This window comes from Grus americana, chromosome 16 (assembly GCF_028858705.1).
Source record: "Grus americana isolate bGruAme1 chromosome 16, bGruAme1.mat, whole genome shotgun sequence".
NCBI classification, from domain to species: Eukaryota; Metazoa; Chordata; class Aves; order Gruiformes; family Gruidae; genus Grus; species Grus americana.
In genome coordinates, this window is record NC_072867.1 from 9624111 (window position 1) to 9643040 (window position 18930).

The window sequence follows — 18930 nt, forward strand, 5'->3', positions numbered from 1 at the left end:
CACTGCGGGCTCTTTAGAAGGATCCATACCAACTGCCACATGCAGAAACTTTGAAAGCCTCAGCTAATATCAGCTTTGAGTGCCAGAGCAAAACAGTTTGCACGCAACTGTGATGGATGTTCCTAAAGAAAAAAAATCTTTGAGGGTTGATATAAACATAGCTCAATCCATATGTCTCTATATCAAGATCAAATAATGAGAAAAGTAATCAATTGTGGCTGCAAATACAAGAAATCTTAGTGGAAGTTTAACTTGGCATCCACCCAAAGTTGAAGAAACCTCCTTTGACTATGAATGAGTGCTTGTTTGGCAAGAGCCGTTCCTGGGGCAAATCTTCAGCTGCAATGACCTACAGAGGCTTTTACCTACAGGATAGGAGCACTTACATGGGCTGTGTTAAAATTCCTATTCTCAAAATAGTCTATTTGCTATTTTGGTCAATTTTCTCCCTGTCTGAAGGTTCCTCAAGCAGCAGTGTACAATGGTCACCACGGTACCCAGCTAGCCACGTTCATGTTAGTGCTGCACTGACCATCACAGCACCTGCCTGGTAGCTTTGGTTCACCTGAGACAAAAATTCAAAGCAGCTCTTACCCTGGCACCCAGGCTCAGTTCTGGCCTTCGAACACTGCCTGAAGAAGGCATCACAGGCAGCAAAAATGCAGCCAAACACGCAATTCAAAGACAGAGGATCGTGACCCCACCTGGCCAACTCTCTGCAGTCAGACACAGGAACAGCTGCCATGTCATGCCTTTCTAAAAGCCTTCACAGCTGCAAACCCCAACACTGCAGAAGAAGTGGGAGACGAGGAGAGCAATGTGCCCACACAACCCAAGTACCACCTGCTCAAAGCAGGCAGGGGCCAGCAGGCACAGTCTGCAAGCCCTCCAGCGCAGCCACTGCAGTGGATGCATCCATGCCCAGCTTGCAGACACTGCTCCCGCTGGCTGTGGCTGCCACGTGAAGCAATCCCGAGCACAGCCTCGGGGAGGGTAGAGGTCCTCTCTACCTGGCTTGAACACCAGCTTTTGTGCCCCTCACACCTCTTTCAGCAGTGTCTGAAATACCCTGGGTTTCTAAGGGAGACTGTTATTAGTTAGGGGCAAAATGAGTGTGGTCTGTGCATTTAATGATGCATAAGTGGAACTACAGTGCTAGATGGCATTTGTGCATAAAGATAAATGGCTTATAATATTTTGCAGATGATGTGCTCTTTTACAACTAAAGATTTTTGGTTCCTTTTAAGCCCAAGGTTAAAAACAAAACCAGACAGGAGACAAGACATTTCAGTTATGTCACAGAGTGAATTATTTCTACCCTGGGATAGCTCTCATGTTAATTACACTGGATATAAAAAAAATACACCTTTCTGGCAGCAAAGACAAAATCTTGCTGTTGAAAGACTCTGCTATCCCCCCACCAATGTCCTTGAGAGTTTGAGTTAAACTGCAATCTGCAATTGTATTTAAAAGATTTTTTCCTTTATTTCTGATAAGCAACATGATTGCAATTTAGAGAAAAAAATAAAGACAAAATCTCACCAGTAACCTTCAGCAGGTTTTCCAAGATCGTCTATTAAATTGACAGGAAAAGTTATTTCCCTTGTATAAATAAAAGCACGGCCTTCCACTGTTCTCATGATGCAAAAGAAATCAAGACATCCTCTGTTCAGTTTCTTAAAGCCATTGGGTTATTTATTGAACTAGAAAGGCAGTAGGAAGGGCTTTAAAATCCAGTAATAATCAAGGTGATAGGGCATCTCAAGCCAATTCCCCACTCTCGATGAGTCAGGCAGGTTTCAACTTGGATCTTTTGTATCCTCGATACGTGAACTAACTATAAGGGGATTAGATAAAAGCAGGTGATAGCAGCACGGCCACAAAATTAGTTCTTGTTTTTAGTATTCACTTCCCTCCTCTTTGGCTAAAAGACCTAAATTAACATATTCCAGAAGTGTCAAGAGTTCACTCCAGTGTCTCTGAAATATGCCACTTCTGGTGGCTGAAACCAAAAGTATATCGAGTACCTCCAAGTCAGGTGCTGAAATAGCTATTTTGGGCAAATAGCTACTCCTATGTGGGCACAGGACAGTCCCCAAAAGAGCCACCTAGCTCTATTATTAATGCCACACCCATGTTAGTGTGGAAACTGAGGCAGAGAAAGACTTGGACATGCCCAGTGTCACCTGAGGGGTCCCCAGCAGAGGAGGGAACTAAAGCACACTTCCCAGCTCTTATTTACTGCCTCATCTTGCCTTGCTGAATTGCAGGCCCAAGCTTATCATATGGCCGAATGCCACAAGCCTGATTTGGTTGATTAGCACTCAGCAGAGTTAATCAATAATATGGAGAGAACTAAGTTTTAATTATGTTTTATAGCATTTGTTCAGGATGAAAAATCACCTCAGTTGTACCTGTCTTTCACTATTTCTCAATTACCCCAATTCTGCAGTCAGATAGGACTGAGGCATAAGGAAGTACGCACATTTACCTGTCCACTTAGTCATTTATAGAACAGAATACTGGTTCAGCTTTGACTACTGCAGAAATCTAGCATTTCCTTTTCAAGCCAGTCCCTGCAAAACTTAAATGTCTTGGAATGAGAGGAGTAAGTGGGGAGGAGGGCAAAAGGGCCAAGGGCGGAAGATATCCCAGACCTTAACGCAGAGCCTCTTAACACAATTTCCATAGTCACACTCCTGTCTGTTAATACAGAGTTCAATTGACTTGGCAAAGGTCTCAGAGTGCATCTGATGTTCACTTAGATTAGAAACCAGGACCTGACAAGATAACCACAATACATAACGAATTATTTTGGATGTCATGCAAAACTTGAATGTGTTCCTTCTTTAATTCACCTAGTTTATTATGTTCGATAAACAAAGGGGGTTATGCTTGGAAATACTGCAAAACCAGTTCAGTAAGATATCAAACTACACAAGGTCTAAACATCTGTAACTGGCTTGTGAAGCTACAGAACAGCTTCCAACCAAGACACTTAGATTCCTATAGCTGGTGGCCATAGACAGCCAAAGGAGAGACGGCTGGTGACCAGGAACGAACGAAATCCATACAGTAAGCCAGGAATAATATGACAGACCTCAGATTTACGAAACGCACGAAACATGCATAAGTGCTGCTCCCATTCAAACCATCACCCCTTGGCCAACTTCACAAAATCTTCTCCAGACTTTCTTTGTTCCTAGCTATGCTCCACTACTTGAAACTTCATGCAAGTCATTACAACTTTGCTAGTAATTTCTGCTGCAGCAGTTTTCATGCAAGCATTCGGTATTTTGAGGGACACAAAGATAAAAGTAGATAGCATGCTGAAGGGACATGAATTTTTGCCTCCAGAATACTGTGACTTGAAAGGTTTCATAATCCTCGAACGTATATTCAAACCAGTTTCCCAAGACTCATGGTTTGAGGAGGGATCTTAAAACTATCCTGTTGCTACCTTTATTTCACTAAGCTCTATCATGCTCTCATTCCATTCTTCAAACTGGGGATTAGATTCTAGTGTGTTATACATGGGGAACAACGGACAGCACGTGCCACAAAGAGTCTGCAGTCCACATGTTGCTATCCCGGGCCTTCCAAAAATCTCCTTCAACGCACTCAGTAACATCTCTGACTGTCGCACTGAGGTGTTCCTGGCCTGAGGCATGCCAGGCTCTGCTGTCTCACCGCCACCCTGCCTGAAGCCGAGACCAGGCATCCCACATGTGCCAAAGTTTGCAAAGTGAATAAATATGGACCTGCGGTGTGACTGTGGTCCAATTCTCACTTCAGAGGCTCAATTGATCATGCTTCTGGCAAGGTGCCTCAGCCTGAGGCACACGTAACGGACCTGCAGCTTTGTATCCTGTTGCTGCTTTAATCCCTTTGCCCCAGGAGGGGAAGTGTGGTACAGAAAGTAGAAGGGGGAGATAGTGTCTGTGATGGCACACAAAGAAAAGCAGATCACAGTGAACTGTTTGAATTAGAAATCACAGAAGTTATTTTGTATTCATCTACCAGAGAGAGAGTTTTATATCTAGTCTATACAATATGCTAAACACTTATCAAAGAACATTTAGAGAGAGGAAAATCTCTGCATTTCCTAAAAGAATACTTCTCATTTATTATGTTTAAAGAAAAACAAACAAACATATGAGGATAGGATGATGGAAAAATTAGAAAAGATAGCCTGGGGGATGGGGGATGAGAGGAAAAAGCTCTGAACAACTTAGTAGCAGTGCTTGCTGATTTTATGCACAGCTGAAGTCAATCCCTTGAAAAGGAGAGTTTTGACTCTTAAGTGGCCAGCACCTCTTGCAACATATTTCCTAATCAGTGAGTATTTATGGTCGATATTTTATATTTCCAATTTCCCCCTAAGGGCTCGTGAGAAAGCAGCACACCTGCCAACCTTTTCAGCTGGGCCAATAATTGCCAATTTGCTCTTTGCCTTAGTATATCACTCAATTTAGCCCTGGCTGTGCCCTGCATACATCCTCATTCATCTCTGTGCCCCCATGACAATTAGAGTGTTAGCTTCAGCTAACTAGGGCAACTATTCTACTAGGCTTGGAAGACAATTATTAGTCTATTTTCCCATCTTGTGGCAACAAAATTGAGAATCCATGACAATTACATTCAGCAATTCTGCACTCTCCTGCCTGCTCCCCCTTCTCACCCCCACCTTCCGAATATTTCAAATTATCACAGCTCTACTACCACATTCAAATTTTCCATGTTCACAGGGAGTGAGGCTTCTATTTAAATGATAATGAGGGACGATCCATTCAATTTAGTGAGGGAGAAAATCCATTAAAAAGCAGGCAGTTCTTAAGCTGATGGGTCAAGAAAAAGATAAAAACCTTTTTTTAAAGCCATTATACAAGGCTCTGTGTGGATTTTTGGACTGTTCAGGACATCAGAAAAGATTAGGACAATTATGGAACATGGAGGAAAACCAAAACAAAATGCCCAAGCCTTCCACTTTTACTTGGGTCAACACAACAAAATAGCAATATGGCTTATCTGGCTCTTAATTCTCTGGCAACTTCCAATTACCTCACTATTTTCCTCACAGCAGAGGAAAATCCCATTTTGGAAAAAGGCTGTTGACTCTGTGTTGGCTGTAGAAGACCTGAGAGTACACGTGTCACAGGCATGTCAGCTATGTAGTAGACTTTAAGGGAATTTTACATTAACACTGGGAACATAAACAAGTGGCAAATTCCCATCCCCTCTCCCCCACACTACACCGTACCATCTGCCGTGCAAACCTGCGCTGAAACTTCTCTGGCTTTCTGCTCTGAAGTTTCATCATCCCAAAGAAGAGACCAGCCTCAACAAATCAAACCTGTGCAGCCAGAGATGATTTCACTAGATCATAATAAGCATTTTTTTCCCCAATGACCCATAATAAATGGCACTCAGTGTAATGTCTGGAAAGACTACTATACAAGACAGACAACTGCTGTCTTACTATGAAGTTGTAGCACACTCTCCCCACAGAAGTTTCATTATGGCAAAGAAGCAGCAAAACGCTCTGGGTTTTTTTGTGGACGGACCGATGGCTCTGTGTGTGTGTGTGCACAAGACATAATCAATCATTTGCTTCAGTTTTCTTTAGAGTGCAATTATTTCACGACAGACCAGGCCACCTCTTGACTTCATGGTCCATTAGAGACTAATGACATGCATTAATGTAAATAAAGAACAACTTGCTGGCATCCCATTGAACAAGTCACCTCAAGAAACAAATCACACAGAGGAGCTAAGCTGTTCATAATAGCGCCTTCTAAATGGAGACTGACAATGAAGCCGGAGGGAGGACTCCAGTGCTCCTAAGGTGGCAACGCTGAATACTATAGCCGACACTTTCATACACATATTTCCCACCACACCTGCTGTGTGCTGCCGTACAGCAGCCAAACCTGCCACCTCCTGCCTCATTTACTCCATTGTTCACCCAAGTTAATGGGGAAAGAGATGGGAGGGAAAGGCAGCATGAAAAACAGTCCTGAAGGCCAAATGCACCAAGAAACAGCAGGAGAGCTACTCAGGGGAGAGCGAGAAACAGCTCAGGTGCCTCCCACTGCAGAGGATCCGTCTGCAAGGACAGGGGCCATCCCAGCACAGCTGTGTGCTAGAGCCTCGATTTGTAACTGCTAACCGCAAAGAAAAAACGTCCCTGCCTTGCCTTTACGTCTGTACTGCCCTGTGGCTTTTCAATCCTCAGTGCCACACATAAGCTGCACACCATTTATTTAAACAGCATGCTGAGAAGTACAGCTTCAGAGCTGTACAGGGACCAGGCACGGCTGGACAGGAAATCCTGCAGGAATCCACACTCAGAAGCATGTCGTTGTCTTTCTCTCCCCTTCCCTGCTCCCTCTCTACAAAAAGAAAAAGTCTGCCACCTTATTCCTTCGCATGCAAACGGGGAAAACCATCCGACTGCACCCGCGGGACTTTCTAAGACTTTCTGACAGTCACTAAATAGACTACAGAACATTTACTAGTACGCGAGGAAGTGTTATACGTAATTAAAGCTAAATTGCACTCATCAAATAATGAACGGAGAGCATTCTGTGATTCATGAACCTTACTTTTCAAACTGTTTAATTACTAATTTGAAAAATTCTCATTTGCAATGGGTCGCCAGGTCACGAGAGCAGCTTCAGTAAAGCTCTGAAGTGTGCCCCGGCCTTCAGGCACTGCTGAAATGTCCCTGTTGACTAAAAAAGAACGGAATGCCTATTTCCCACTGAATTTCACTTGCTGCTGAACTAGCTTTGAAGATTTCTCAGGAATTAGGCAGTCAGACTCAATTCCTGCAGGCTCAGCCTGCAACTTTGGGGGCAAAGGGAAAGGAGGAGAAAAAACTGGAAGTACATCGGCTTAACAAGAAAAGTCTCCAAGACCACTTAACGCTTTGACCTAAGCTAATCACTAAGTCTGAATATATTATTCCTCTCCCGCGGCCCCACGTTACAGTACAGTAAAGGTATCAGGCGCCCTGCTCACATACCTGTCAAGAGTGGCCAAGGAGAGAAGCATATAAATATATGTATATATAAAATAACGATCATTATTGACTAATAACACAGTCAAAGACGCCCTGCAGCCAGGGGATTTGTCCCAAGGGCCCTCCCCTTGCCGACTTTCCCCTCTGCAGCGCGTGGGTTCGCAATCCTGGAAGCAGATCACAGGACACGTTATTTTTCTCTTCCTCCCACTGCGTCGGCTGTTTACAGCGCCCCATTCACACTCCAAACATGTAGAGAGAATTTTCCCCCGTCACATTTCCCTGTCAGAGCTGTCAAGCTGAATCCCGCTTTAATCTGCCAAAAGCACTTTTCTGCTGACATTTTTAATAAATACTTTCAGCTTTTAAACACATTTGTGGGAGCCATTTTTTCCCCTTTTTCTCCCTTCTCCTCCTGTAGAATGGGCTCTGAAAGCCTTAATAGCAAATACATTACACTTATCAAAGGCTTCCCCCCCCCCTTCCTTTTGCATCCTGAAGCGGAGGTAGTGTTTTCAATTTTAAAGCTAAATTAACTGTCCAATTGAATTTAGCTGGTGTGAGCTGTTTTCTGTGACAGGTTTTAGTTATGAAGCATATTTTACATTAATAGAACTCAACATGAAAACCACTCGCTCTGGGATTTCTGTGGCTTGCCATTGAAATGGCAAATTTAATATTTCAGACATGCTCGTGCCAGCGTTTGATTATTGTTCTTCATTTAAATCTCTCCTAACGGGAAAGGTCCTAATTAGTAAAAAATCATGTTTTAATGAAGGCGAAATGCTAATTGCTAACACAAAAAGCCTTCATATAAAATTATCCCAGCACTGCCATTGATTTCTTGGTGACTCAAAAGCCCATTTGTGTGTTTACACACTAAGGCACCGTTTGCTTTTGTTTTATCATAACACTTCATTCAACGTACCATCGAATTTCCTGAGACAAAGACAGCTTTCCCCCAAACCCCCTTTGTGTCTTGGAGGCAGGAAGCATTAAAGTAGGTGAACTGACTTTGCACCCAAACTACGTGATTACGTGCAGTAGCTAAACCCAAAGATACTGTAAAAAGCTTTTTAACACAACTTCCTTGAGAAAACAAAACAAAACATCAAGCCATTTTTCCCCAAGGAATAACAATTCCATTTTGTTTTCCCATCTCTGATCTTTCGCTTATCATATTATTTGCACCATGATTATAGTGTTTGCAAGGCAGCTCAACCACTTATGCCATAACACTCAATCATGACATAAAAAAAAGTTATTACACAGTGACCTCTGGATGCCAACATTTGTTCAGCAAGATTTATGAAAAGCCATGTCAGCAGCGGGAATTGCTGCAATGAAGCGATGCTTTCTCCTGAATGGTACTTACATCACTGAGACGGTCCCTTGAGCTGCTCCGCTGAGAGCTTGTGGCCTCCCTGATGCTGTCTTCCTCGCTATTTCTGCCACTTCTGCTTGTAGGGACCTTCATCTAGAGGGAGAAGAAGGAGGGGGGAAAAAGGAGATTTTCAAGGACTGCTCTGCCACCTGTTCCCGAGGTTGCTGACAGCGGTTTAGTCAATGTTTCACTCCTATGCCCACGGCACCGTGGAGAGGATGCTTTTGAACTCATGGGGCTTCTCTGAAGCTGTGCTTGACCACGTATGTCCAACATGGAGGGAAGGGGTGCTTTTAACACTCCTGAAAGCAGGCAAGGCTGTGCCAAAGTCCTAGGGCCTGACGGGAGAGGGAAGTGGACAGACAAACCCCCTTCACTCTTTGCTACCGGCAAATCTCGACTGTGACGCCAGTGTGTCAGTACTGCCACTTGCTGCCAGGCCACCGCTGACCCAGCAGCCAGGTCTCTGTTTCCCAGTCCAGCGTTGTCTCTCAGGGCCACCCCAGTGACTGCATCGAGAGGTCAGTACCGGCATGACGGCTAGGTGATAAATACCGTGAGGGATACTGGCCTGAAACAACTTGCACAAAACTGGGAAGTAGAGCACGATTAACTCTTACAATCAAGGCTGGTTCTTCTAACCACTAAATCATCCTTTTTCCGTCACCTGAAGTTGTGCTTGTGTTTGTACATAAGTCAGAGGTGCCAACGTCTGAAATCACAGCAACTTTCTGCCTACATCTGCGAAGAGTGTTACAGGGGGAGGAGAAGGATAGGATAGATATGTCATTCACAGCTTCATTCCTAGGCTCATTTACTAACAAATTATTCTGCTAATTCCCTTGTGAAATATTGGGTGGAAAGAACTGTTTAATTTATTAATAGGTTCTATTCATATCAGTTTGGTTCCATTTAAATTACACTATTTAAAATGTCGGCTTGTACAAATTGGTACTTTTAATGGCAATAAAATCCCCTTGTTTCTTTCTGTCCTATTTCATTGCAGTCCCAGTAGCTAGCAGGGTTTGCTTATGGTGCTCTGGCGTAACCCCAGCATGCTCAAACAGCTCTGCTGCCATGGCACGAGGAACCGTGCTCAGTGGGCACACTGCCACAATGCTGGCACTGCAACCTGAGCCCTGGGAGCGCACTGATCACCACGCTTCCATGGACATTTGATATGGCTGCCAGCTAAGTACCCCACAGTCTATTAATATTTTGATACAATATTCAAGATACTACGTGCAGAATGAGCTCCAGTACTCCTCCAGTCTGGAGAATACAGCCCTGTATAGGCTTGTATAGGAGAATACAGAGGAAGTATCATGCTCAAGTTAAAGCAACAGTACATTTCTCGTTAAAGTCATTGCTCTGCGTGCTCTTCTGCCACTGTACACCTCATCAATATACTTTCTTCCTCAGCATAAGACTTTTAGAGTCAGCCACATCAAAGTGTTAGAAATACAAATTTGCTCACGGCCACCTTGTCACACAACCACCGCTCTCAGCATCAGTGTCTGGTCTCGTCCACTGTAAACCACCTTTCCAATATGTTGTCTACCTGCAAACTTTTATCAAGATCTATTTTTCATCTTTGCTCCTACACCAAAATGTTCAAACAACACAGCAACGAGAGGTAGTCCCTGCTAGGATGTGCTAGAAGCATTTCCAACCAACAGTGAGCCTGCATTCGCAACTACCAGCACCAGGGATAAAGGCAGGAAATAATCCACTCGAAATTCATCATGTTGAATCCACATTGCCTGTTTCCTTAATAAAAAGGCCAACAGCATCAAGCTCAGAAATCTGCTATACTACATCAATACTGTGGCCATTATTAATCAAATCTTTAATCCCAGGTGTAATTAAGTAAATTTGATAAGTTTTTTTTCTAAGTACATAAAAAGATTGTCATTCACTTATTTTATTCTTTTTTAGGTCTTTATTAGCCAATTATGATTTCAGCTATTCCATTACCTTGCCTAGGATTGATGCCAAGCCAATAGGACAAATGGTAGTGCCTCATTAATTACAGCCTTCTGAAAACACTGGCACACCAGCTTTCTTCTGTCATCTGCATCTTCCTACAACTTACTCGAAACCCAACTCTACTGGTTCCCAGTCATCAGCCAGCTCTTCTGAAACTCTTGGATGGAAAGTGTCTGACCTGCCAATTTCAAAGCTTCCAGACACAGCAGGGGCTTTGTTTCTCCGTGAAATAGGAACCACTTAACTATTACAAGACAGAATTACAATTTCCCTAAATACAGTACAGAAAAACCCATTGAATTCTGCGGATTTCTGATCCATAACCTTACCACTCCCACCTAGGAACACATCAAAGCCTGTCAAAATTATTACACTTTTGACCTAAGCAACTCTTAGACAGCTGCAAATTAAAGGGAAAATAAATTACACCATTCCAAATCCTTTCACCTTCCCAAGCGCAAAATGTTCACCAGAATTATTCAAAAAGACTAAACTGCCAGCTGTTTAAAGTCAGCACAGACTCACCCAACCTGTTACCAGACTCCAACCTTTTGCTGTTTTTCTTGAGTTACAGTCAGCTCCCAACACCACCTGCTTCTTTTCTCCAAATTTCATTAAAGGAAAACTACACCTACACCCACGGTAACAAATTGAAACAATTTGACCTGACAAGGTCTTGCACGGGCAAGCAAATTAGAAGCATCACTGCTGCCATTAACCTTTCCAAGTAAATATCAATTATTAAACTTGCTGCACTACCTCTGTCCCCAGTTTGCTGCTGTGAATTAAGAGGGTCATCAGACTTTTTGACAGATCTTGTTCATTTACACCTGCTGCCTGCCAGCAGGGGAGCCCGCACACCCACGGCCAGAGTGCTGAGCCAAGCTGCCTTAATTCATCAGTAATTACCCTAATGAGCCACATGCAGGACCCAACTAGGAGGACAAGTTGTTCTGCTAAATGGATGCATTGGTTTCACTGGCACTCTCTGCAGACCTGGGTATTAGCAAACTGGTCAAAAGCTTCTTTCTCAAAGTTGCTTCTGGCTTGGCTGCTTGATTTCTAGTGATTTGCTCTGGGTGTTTTTGCTTGAGTTGCAGAAATTCCTCCTGACCATGTTCCCTGATTAAGCTTTACTATGAAACCTAGTGTTCCTCTCCCTTTGAAAAGGTCATTACTTTTTTAGAGTCCGCAAAGGCTCCGTGTCCCAGAGACGAGGTGGGCTCCCAGCCCGGGGGTGTCATGGCCGCCTCACACCACACAGACCCAAACAAGCAACTCCCCAAATTCATACACAAAACACGCTGTGTCGTCCTGTACGACACATTACCAGAGACTTACACAGATATTAGAGCAACACTAGTCACCACCATTAATAAATACCTCAGGTAGAGGAGCCAAATAACCTGTCTAAACATAGGCTTGAGAAGGGGAGGGCTATCTGAGAGAAGCTGCCTTTCCACTTGGATAAAGCTGCCCTACTACTGTTACAGAAAAGCATTAAAATCACTAAGAAGCAACGTTTAGGAAGGAACCCCCTCTCTAGCTTGCTGACTTTGCCTGTCTGGAAGTATACACACAGCCTGCTGGTACTTTCTGCTCTGACGCCGCAAAGGCCCCTCTCCAGGCCCTGCCAGACGGCGCCTTCCACTCAGTGTGACAGAGCCAAAGCACAAGCTCAGGAAGTGGCGGGTAGAAGCATATGTGGGCCAAATTTCAGTATGCTTGATCGCATTGCCTTTAGGTCTGCTCAAAATATTTTAAGAGGCATCTGAGAAGCAAAAAGTCTCAAAAGAACACCCAAAGCTCAGCGAGCAAGAGTCTTGGAAAGGTGCTCCTCTGCCTCGCCTCCTAAGGTGGGGGGGAGGAATCTTTTCTTAAATGTAGGCTGACTACTGTGTCACTTCAGGACAATTAGGCTGGAACAAAATAAAAAGACACAAGGAGAAGACTGAAGATATTTGGTAATTTATGTCTTCCAAAGGCCAAATCCTGTCCTCATCCAAATCCTAAGTCAGCAAGACATTCACGTCAGTATGTATTCACCAAAACGTTTAAATATGCACCCAAGTTTTACTCAAGCAGAGCCTATTTCATCACTGAAGTTAAAAGGATTCTCCAAAAGCATTAATTAAAGCCAAGGCCACTTGAGCCCCAGACAAACGCAGCCTCCCGTAAGATAAATAACACACCTGACACCACCACACACCGCAGAGAAAAGCTGGCAGTAGGCAATCCTGGCTCTCTGCAACAGCTATGGTTCAGTTTTTACCAGAAACTACAGATTTGTGTTTGAGAACGTGAAAGATGCCGTTTGCAGCTCCATGGGAGCAGACCAGCGCTGCAGACCGGGCTGGCTTGGCAGGGAACGACCCCGGGCAAGGTACAGAGGGTTTGTGAGGCCGTGATCAATCTGCACACTGCAGGTGCTCACGGACAGTCCCAAGCCACGTTTGGAGCCAAGAATTATGAACCTTGCGCTGTTGGACATCATGTAGCGTGATTAAACATCATAACTCATGCTGGTAATAACTCCAGCTCTCATTAAAGTCCAGTTCTGCTATCCTGAACTGATGCTGCATTTTCATCTCTCCCATCCAACTTCTCCCTCCCTATTTCTTCTTATGGGGCAGGGGTGGAGGAATATATGAATGGGCAGAGCAGGTCTGGCTTCCCTAAAAGGGCTTTTTCATTACCACTATGCTGACTCTCAGCCCCCGCTTTTTAATCATAATAGATCAGCCTGCTCTCCATTTACTTAAGCTTTTCCGATGTCAGAGGAAAGCACATTTTTATTTGGCGCACCTATTTTCAAATTACAGGCATGCTGCCCCTGCTCGTTATTAATAAATACACTTCGATTTATCACAAGCTCCGTTTGAGTGCCACGGGGAGCCTGGGGCAAAAGGAGACAAATTCTTTTCTTAAGTTGTTCTGAAAGGTGCTGGGCTTCCCGACCCTCACCCCCATTAACCCAGCACAGCTAGTGCGCTCCTACTGGGAGCTCCACGGCTTGCGCAGCGGCAAACTCGGACTGATCTTGTGCCATCTCAATATATTTGTTCATTATCTTGCGCACACACAGAAGCATTTGGAAATGTACTCGGGGCACAGGCCAAATTGAATCATCTGCCTTCATTTTCCACACGATCTGAAGCTACAGCTGCTACAACAGGCTGTGGGATTTTTATTTTCCTTCCTTAACAGTTTTTTTTCTTGCTCTTAAAGTCACAGCAGTCTGATTTTAAACCTCTCGCCATTGCTTGGGTTTGTGTCTGATTTTTACAAAACGGGTCTTGCAGACACACACGGTGGGAAAAGAAATTCCCAACAACCTCCCTCCATGCTGCTCTAAAGGCAAGACAGAAAGCAGCGCCCTCGGGGAGAGATGTAATTAAAATATTCGTCTCGGAGATGCCTGTTCTGGTGGCTCAGATGGGTCTATTAATCCACTAATCCTCTCACCTCCGCCAGTGGACAGGCACCAGCAGGAATGGCGCTCACCTGCTTTGTGCCACACCTGGGAACAGGGAATGGTCCCACAAAAGCAAAGAAGCCCTTCCAGATCAGAAGGGGTAAAGAACTCCATCCAGCACTGAGCCAAGTTGCCTCCTGTCAGGAATACATTAACTTCTTGAGAAAAAAGTTTAATTCCTGGAAGATCAACTTTAATTTGTCTTGAGAGAAGGGACAGACCTAACACAGCCTTCAGATTTAGGATTTTACTGACTTCATGGCAAATCTATTTTGGCAGAAGCTACTTGAGATAAGCAGGTACAGCTGAGCGGTGTCCAAGTCCCAGAGTTTAGGTCCAAGCTTTCAGATCACTAGAGACAGGGATGAATCTACCTTATCATGCTCATCTATCTAAAGTAATGTTGCTGAACGCCACTTTACATCTCATCAGTGCGTAATGGCTTTATCATATGCTCTGCCAAAGGAACTTTTTTCAACTGTTTCTATAGGATCAATCTAAGGAAGCAAAATTTTCTGCAGATAATATTTCATACTAAAGATTATGATTCCCCACAGCTACAAGAATTGTCAAGAGTAACTGTTCCAATAACATCAAAACTAATTGTACGGCCTGTCCCCTTCCTAACAAACATGAAAATGATGCTTAAACACTATTTTGGGAAGACTTTTTTTGCTAACCTATGCTTGCATTTTATTATCAACTCCCAGATAAGCTCATGTTTCTCTTGGTAGACTACCAGCAGTAGCAGCTTTCTGCGGCAGGAGACAGTAAACTGCCTTAATAAATACAAATGGACAATTTAATTAAAATATATTGGAGACTTGGAAAAAGTACTATTTGTGGACGAAACAGTCTGTTAAGGGATTGCACTCAAGGCTAGTTCAGGGTATTTTAAGCAGGCAACAATAAGTGGCAGTGAAACATACTGCACAGAGCTCTACCCCAATGATTAAAGAGCACGCTGAAATTACAAACGTCTGTTTTCCAGAAGGGGGGGGGGAATCACCCAGTTGCTCTGGTTTTAATGCTTGAAACAAAACAAACCATTTGGCTTTAAAAATGTACTTCTTTAAACCTGAAAAGACCCATGTATCAAAACAAGGTGGAATCAGCTAAACACATTACTTCTGACTTGTTTCCTTGAAAATCCAGCCTTAATGCATTCTAACAAAATTTATCTATCCCAAGCATACCTCATAATGAGATCAACTGGGAAAAATATCAGGCTTGTTTGTATATTTTATACTTGCTCTAACTTGGCAGTTTGGAGATTATGTATTCCCCAGGTCCCTCCTTAAATCGTTTCACATGCCGCAATTTGATTTTCTTTGCTTGCCCTTTTCCACAATTTTTTTGATACATTTTATTGAGTTCTGGCTCAGAGGGAAACGTTCCCTTTGAATTAAGGGTGCAATCATTTTTTTTCCCCTCTAAATAAGGACATATGGCTTAGAAGGCAATGCTATGGTCTGAGGATTTTATGATGAAAGTAGGACTCATTTTAAAAAATGACAGTAGCATCAGGTTAGATTAGAGTAGTTTTTCTAATTGGGCGGCGCTGCTGTGGATGTTGTGATCGGCTATCTTAGCTATAACTCATTTTAAATATGACATGTCCGTTTTTACTTACTGTGAAAAAGAAGAAAACGGCAGCAGTGTTACGATACTGAAGGAAATTTTTTAGCATTCATTCAGAAAGTGACATGACGTTTAGAAGGTTAGCGTTTATACATTTAACTGGTGTGCAGACTTCTGGTTTCTAATCCCGTCTTACCTGTTTCCTCTGGATAAGTTACTTAAATAACCTGTATTGTAGTTGAGCAGCCTGTAACACGGTGGTTATTTTTTACTTCTCTCTGAGATGCAGAGAGGTTGAATTAATGATAGCAAAGGATTTCTGTGCTTAGAGGCCATCAGAGTCAGCTGCTACAGGAAGGCAAGTACAACTTACAGTAATAAAAAGTATTATTAGCGAAAAACCAAAATACTCAATAGCTGTTGTTAGTTTCTCAACTAGTTGAGCAACATTAATCACTCATTAATAACCTAACTTTGCATCTTAATGCTTGCAACTAGACATGAGGGTCACTCACCTCCTTTTTTTAAAACCAAATGAAAACCAAGCTCATATGGTGCAGTCACTTGCCTTTGCAGTTTTTGGAAGAATTGCTATATGGTGCTCTGATTAGCCAGGGTAACATCCTGCAACGAGCTCAACTTTAGCTCTCCAAGAGACACTTCTCCAGGTCTGGTGCCATACCTAACTACAGAGAAACAACATTTGATCTCACGAGTTTTGAGAGGTGCAGCCAAAAGAGTGGGCCAGTGCCCTTGGGGACTGGAAAAGCCATTTTGACCAGTGCCCAGCACAGAGAGGCTGTAGGGAGCAGTGGGGTTGGCTTTTCTGCTGCTCAACCAATGCACTGGAACCGCCGCAAAGATTTTTCACAGCTTTTCGGCTGGCAGGTGGCCTCGGCTGCGGAGCAGAGCCGGCATCGCTTCCCCATGATGGCCAGCGCTCTAAGGATCAGGAGGCTCACTGCGATGCAAGAGCTAATGCTTATTTTGGAAAAGAGCTGGTGCTTAAGCAGGCAAAACTGCTCGATTTTACAGCTGCCATCAGGCCTGCATAGCAAACTGCACTCTGCATGCCCCCAGCCGTACTTGGCAGATGGTAGTAGACAGCTGGGAAAATCTGGGTTTGACATACGTCAATGATAAACTGTGTCGGTGTAGACCTGCTTAGGTTACAGCTAGCTAGCGTGTGTGCAGGAGTGAGACTTTGACTGGTGAAGGGTAAATAGCATTACTAACCAATTTAGCTAAAACCTGCCTTCCCCAACAGGGTACGCAGTGGCACCTATGAGCCCTCGGGGCTGTCTGGAAAGGCAAGTGAGGCGATAAAGGGGTAACATGCAATTTTGCGATTCATAGCCTATAGCACAAAACCAGAACGACACGTAACAAAACAGTGCCCACCACCAGTGATGACTTACCAGGTCCTGTTCTGAAGGCAAACTATAAGCAATTGCCAGAGAAAAAAGGTCAGGACTCCCCACACTCCCTCAGTGAAGAAACCCCTGAGAAATCAAATAAACTTCTTGTGGCACCTTACTCTGTGTTTATAAATAAATGAAGGCAGCTGTAGGCACCAAAAAAAAAAAGGACACACTACTTGGTGGCTGGGAGATGACAATGAAACTGTAGCTGGACAAAGGACAGACACAATCACCATCAATGAAAAGGCAGCACCTAATAGTTACTGCACCAGCTGTAATGCTCGGCCAGAATCGGGTGCCCTAACTACACTTTAATTTAGCAACAGGTCTAGAGGAACAGCATCCAATAAATACTGCATGAGAGCACTGAAAGCCTCCAAGAAAGTTACTAAATAAGATTTGTAGCTTCCAGTTTCACAGTAAGGTGATTAGGACCTGTGATTCTTGGTTATAAAACACCATCCAATATGCATCAAATGAGAAGTTGATTTGGCAAATTTTTTGGTGATGGGAAAGAAATGGATACACTAAAGATCAACTCAGGACTCCTACAACAGATGCATCAAGTGTTACCAACACCAGTGCAACTGACCATATCGAAAGAATCACTGTAAGGGAAGTAACTCTGAGCAGGATGGAGGTATGATTGACTGACCATCCATTTAGCAAGGACAGCGCTGCGTTCAGCTGGAGCCAATGGACTAAATTAGGCTGAGTTTACACAATGCTTTTAAACACCATGTAGGAGGCAATCGGAAATGACAGCTTTAACATTGCTGCCATCTATGCATACAGATACCATCTATTAAAGGCTAATATCAACAGCTGTGATGTTCAAAGCAAAAGTAGATTTAATATACATATTAAATTGTCCAAAGCTGCGGGAGATGTTTCAAAATATATTAGGAAATTCAACCAAGAAAAATTTCTCTGTATACTACGGTATTTCTCTTCTAACAGTATTACCTACCAAAAGCAAGGGTTTTGAATTGAACATAAAAGGTGATGATAACCTTCAAAAGTGATTTTAGTAAGAGAAGATCCCAAAAAGCAAGGTAAACACATTACTAATGATGTCAGACAGGCAAAACATTCAATGCTGTTCTGCTGTGTCCTTGGGAAGAAAACAGACTCATTCCTAAGTCTTCTGATAACAAAAGGAAGATATTAGACAACATTTACTAAGAACAAAGTCCAAATCTGTTGCACAAGCCCTAGAATGGGAGATCATGTGCACATAGATGTTTTCATAGAACTTGGAATAGCTGCTGGGAAAACTGAAAAAAAACAAGTATTGGAGAAATGTTTCAAAGGAACAACCAGGACTGGCTGGGCAGCTATAGGCACATTTTCGTGATACCAGGCTTGACAGAAGGAAAAAAAAGCCTAATACTGAATTAAACTATTTCAGTCAACAAAGTTTTCTGGAAAATTAATCTTCCTGAATAAGCCTGGCTTCATTCCTTTGATAAGTTTGGTTGAAAAGGAAGTGTGATACATTTAGGATTCTTGATGCACTTATACTGCAAGACATTCTGATAAAAATTAGCGCTATATAAATATCAATAAAGCATATTTTAAGCAGGGAACATATTGTCTAAGTTCTCAAAAAGCACTGTCCATAAATAATCATCAGAAATAACATACCCCAAAGCAGAGCTGCACTATGATTATGAGGTATGAAGACGGCCGCCTGCAGCTACTATAGGAAGAGAGACTATGCTGCCAGAGCTGCTCGCTCGGGAAAAGCTGGGAGGATCACAGTAGACAAGTACCTCCACATGATCTTCCAACGTACTGCTGCAACCAGAGGGAACTAATCCAATCCCTGAGCAAGGGAAGAGAGGCCACTTTCTCTTGGATACAGCATTGACGGGAATGATTTTGGAAGGCTGGCTTGGTCTACAGCCTCCCCAGTAAGACAGCAAGGCAAAGCTCTTCAGAGCTGACAGCCCATGGCAACTACAGTCTAACCTGTGCTACAAAATTGGAGAGTTGTCCTGAATTGCTCCGAGTCCTTCTTACACAGACCACAGAGATCAATCAAACTGCCATT

The 18930-nt window shown here is 43.3% G+C and overlaps 1 protein-coding gene across 23 annotated transcripts in view; it reads right to left on the reverse strand.

Annotated features, from left to right (window-relative positions):
• The window catches only part of FBRSL1 (fibrosin like 1), a 549252-nt gene that overhangs the window by 296117 nt on the left and 234205 nt on the right, over positions 1-18930 (reverse strand). For 20 of the 23 annotated variants that reach the window (XM_054844217.1, XM_054844212.1, XM_054844213.1 and 17 more), the window contains exon 3: positions 8400-8501. The exons of the other annotated variants lie outside the window; for them this stretch is intronic. In XM_054844217.1, the coding sequence (XP_054700192.1) occupies positions 8400-8501 (102 nt within the window). The remainder of the gene's footprint in view (positions 1-8399; positions 8502-18930) is intronic. 23 annotated transcript variants of the gene reach the window in all.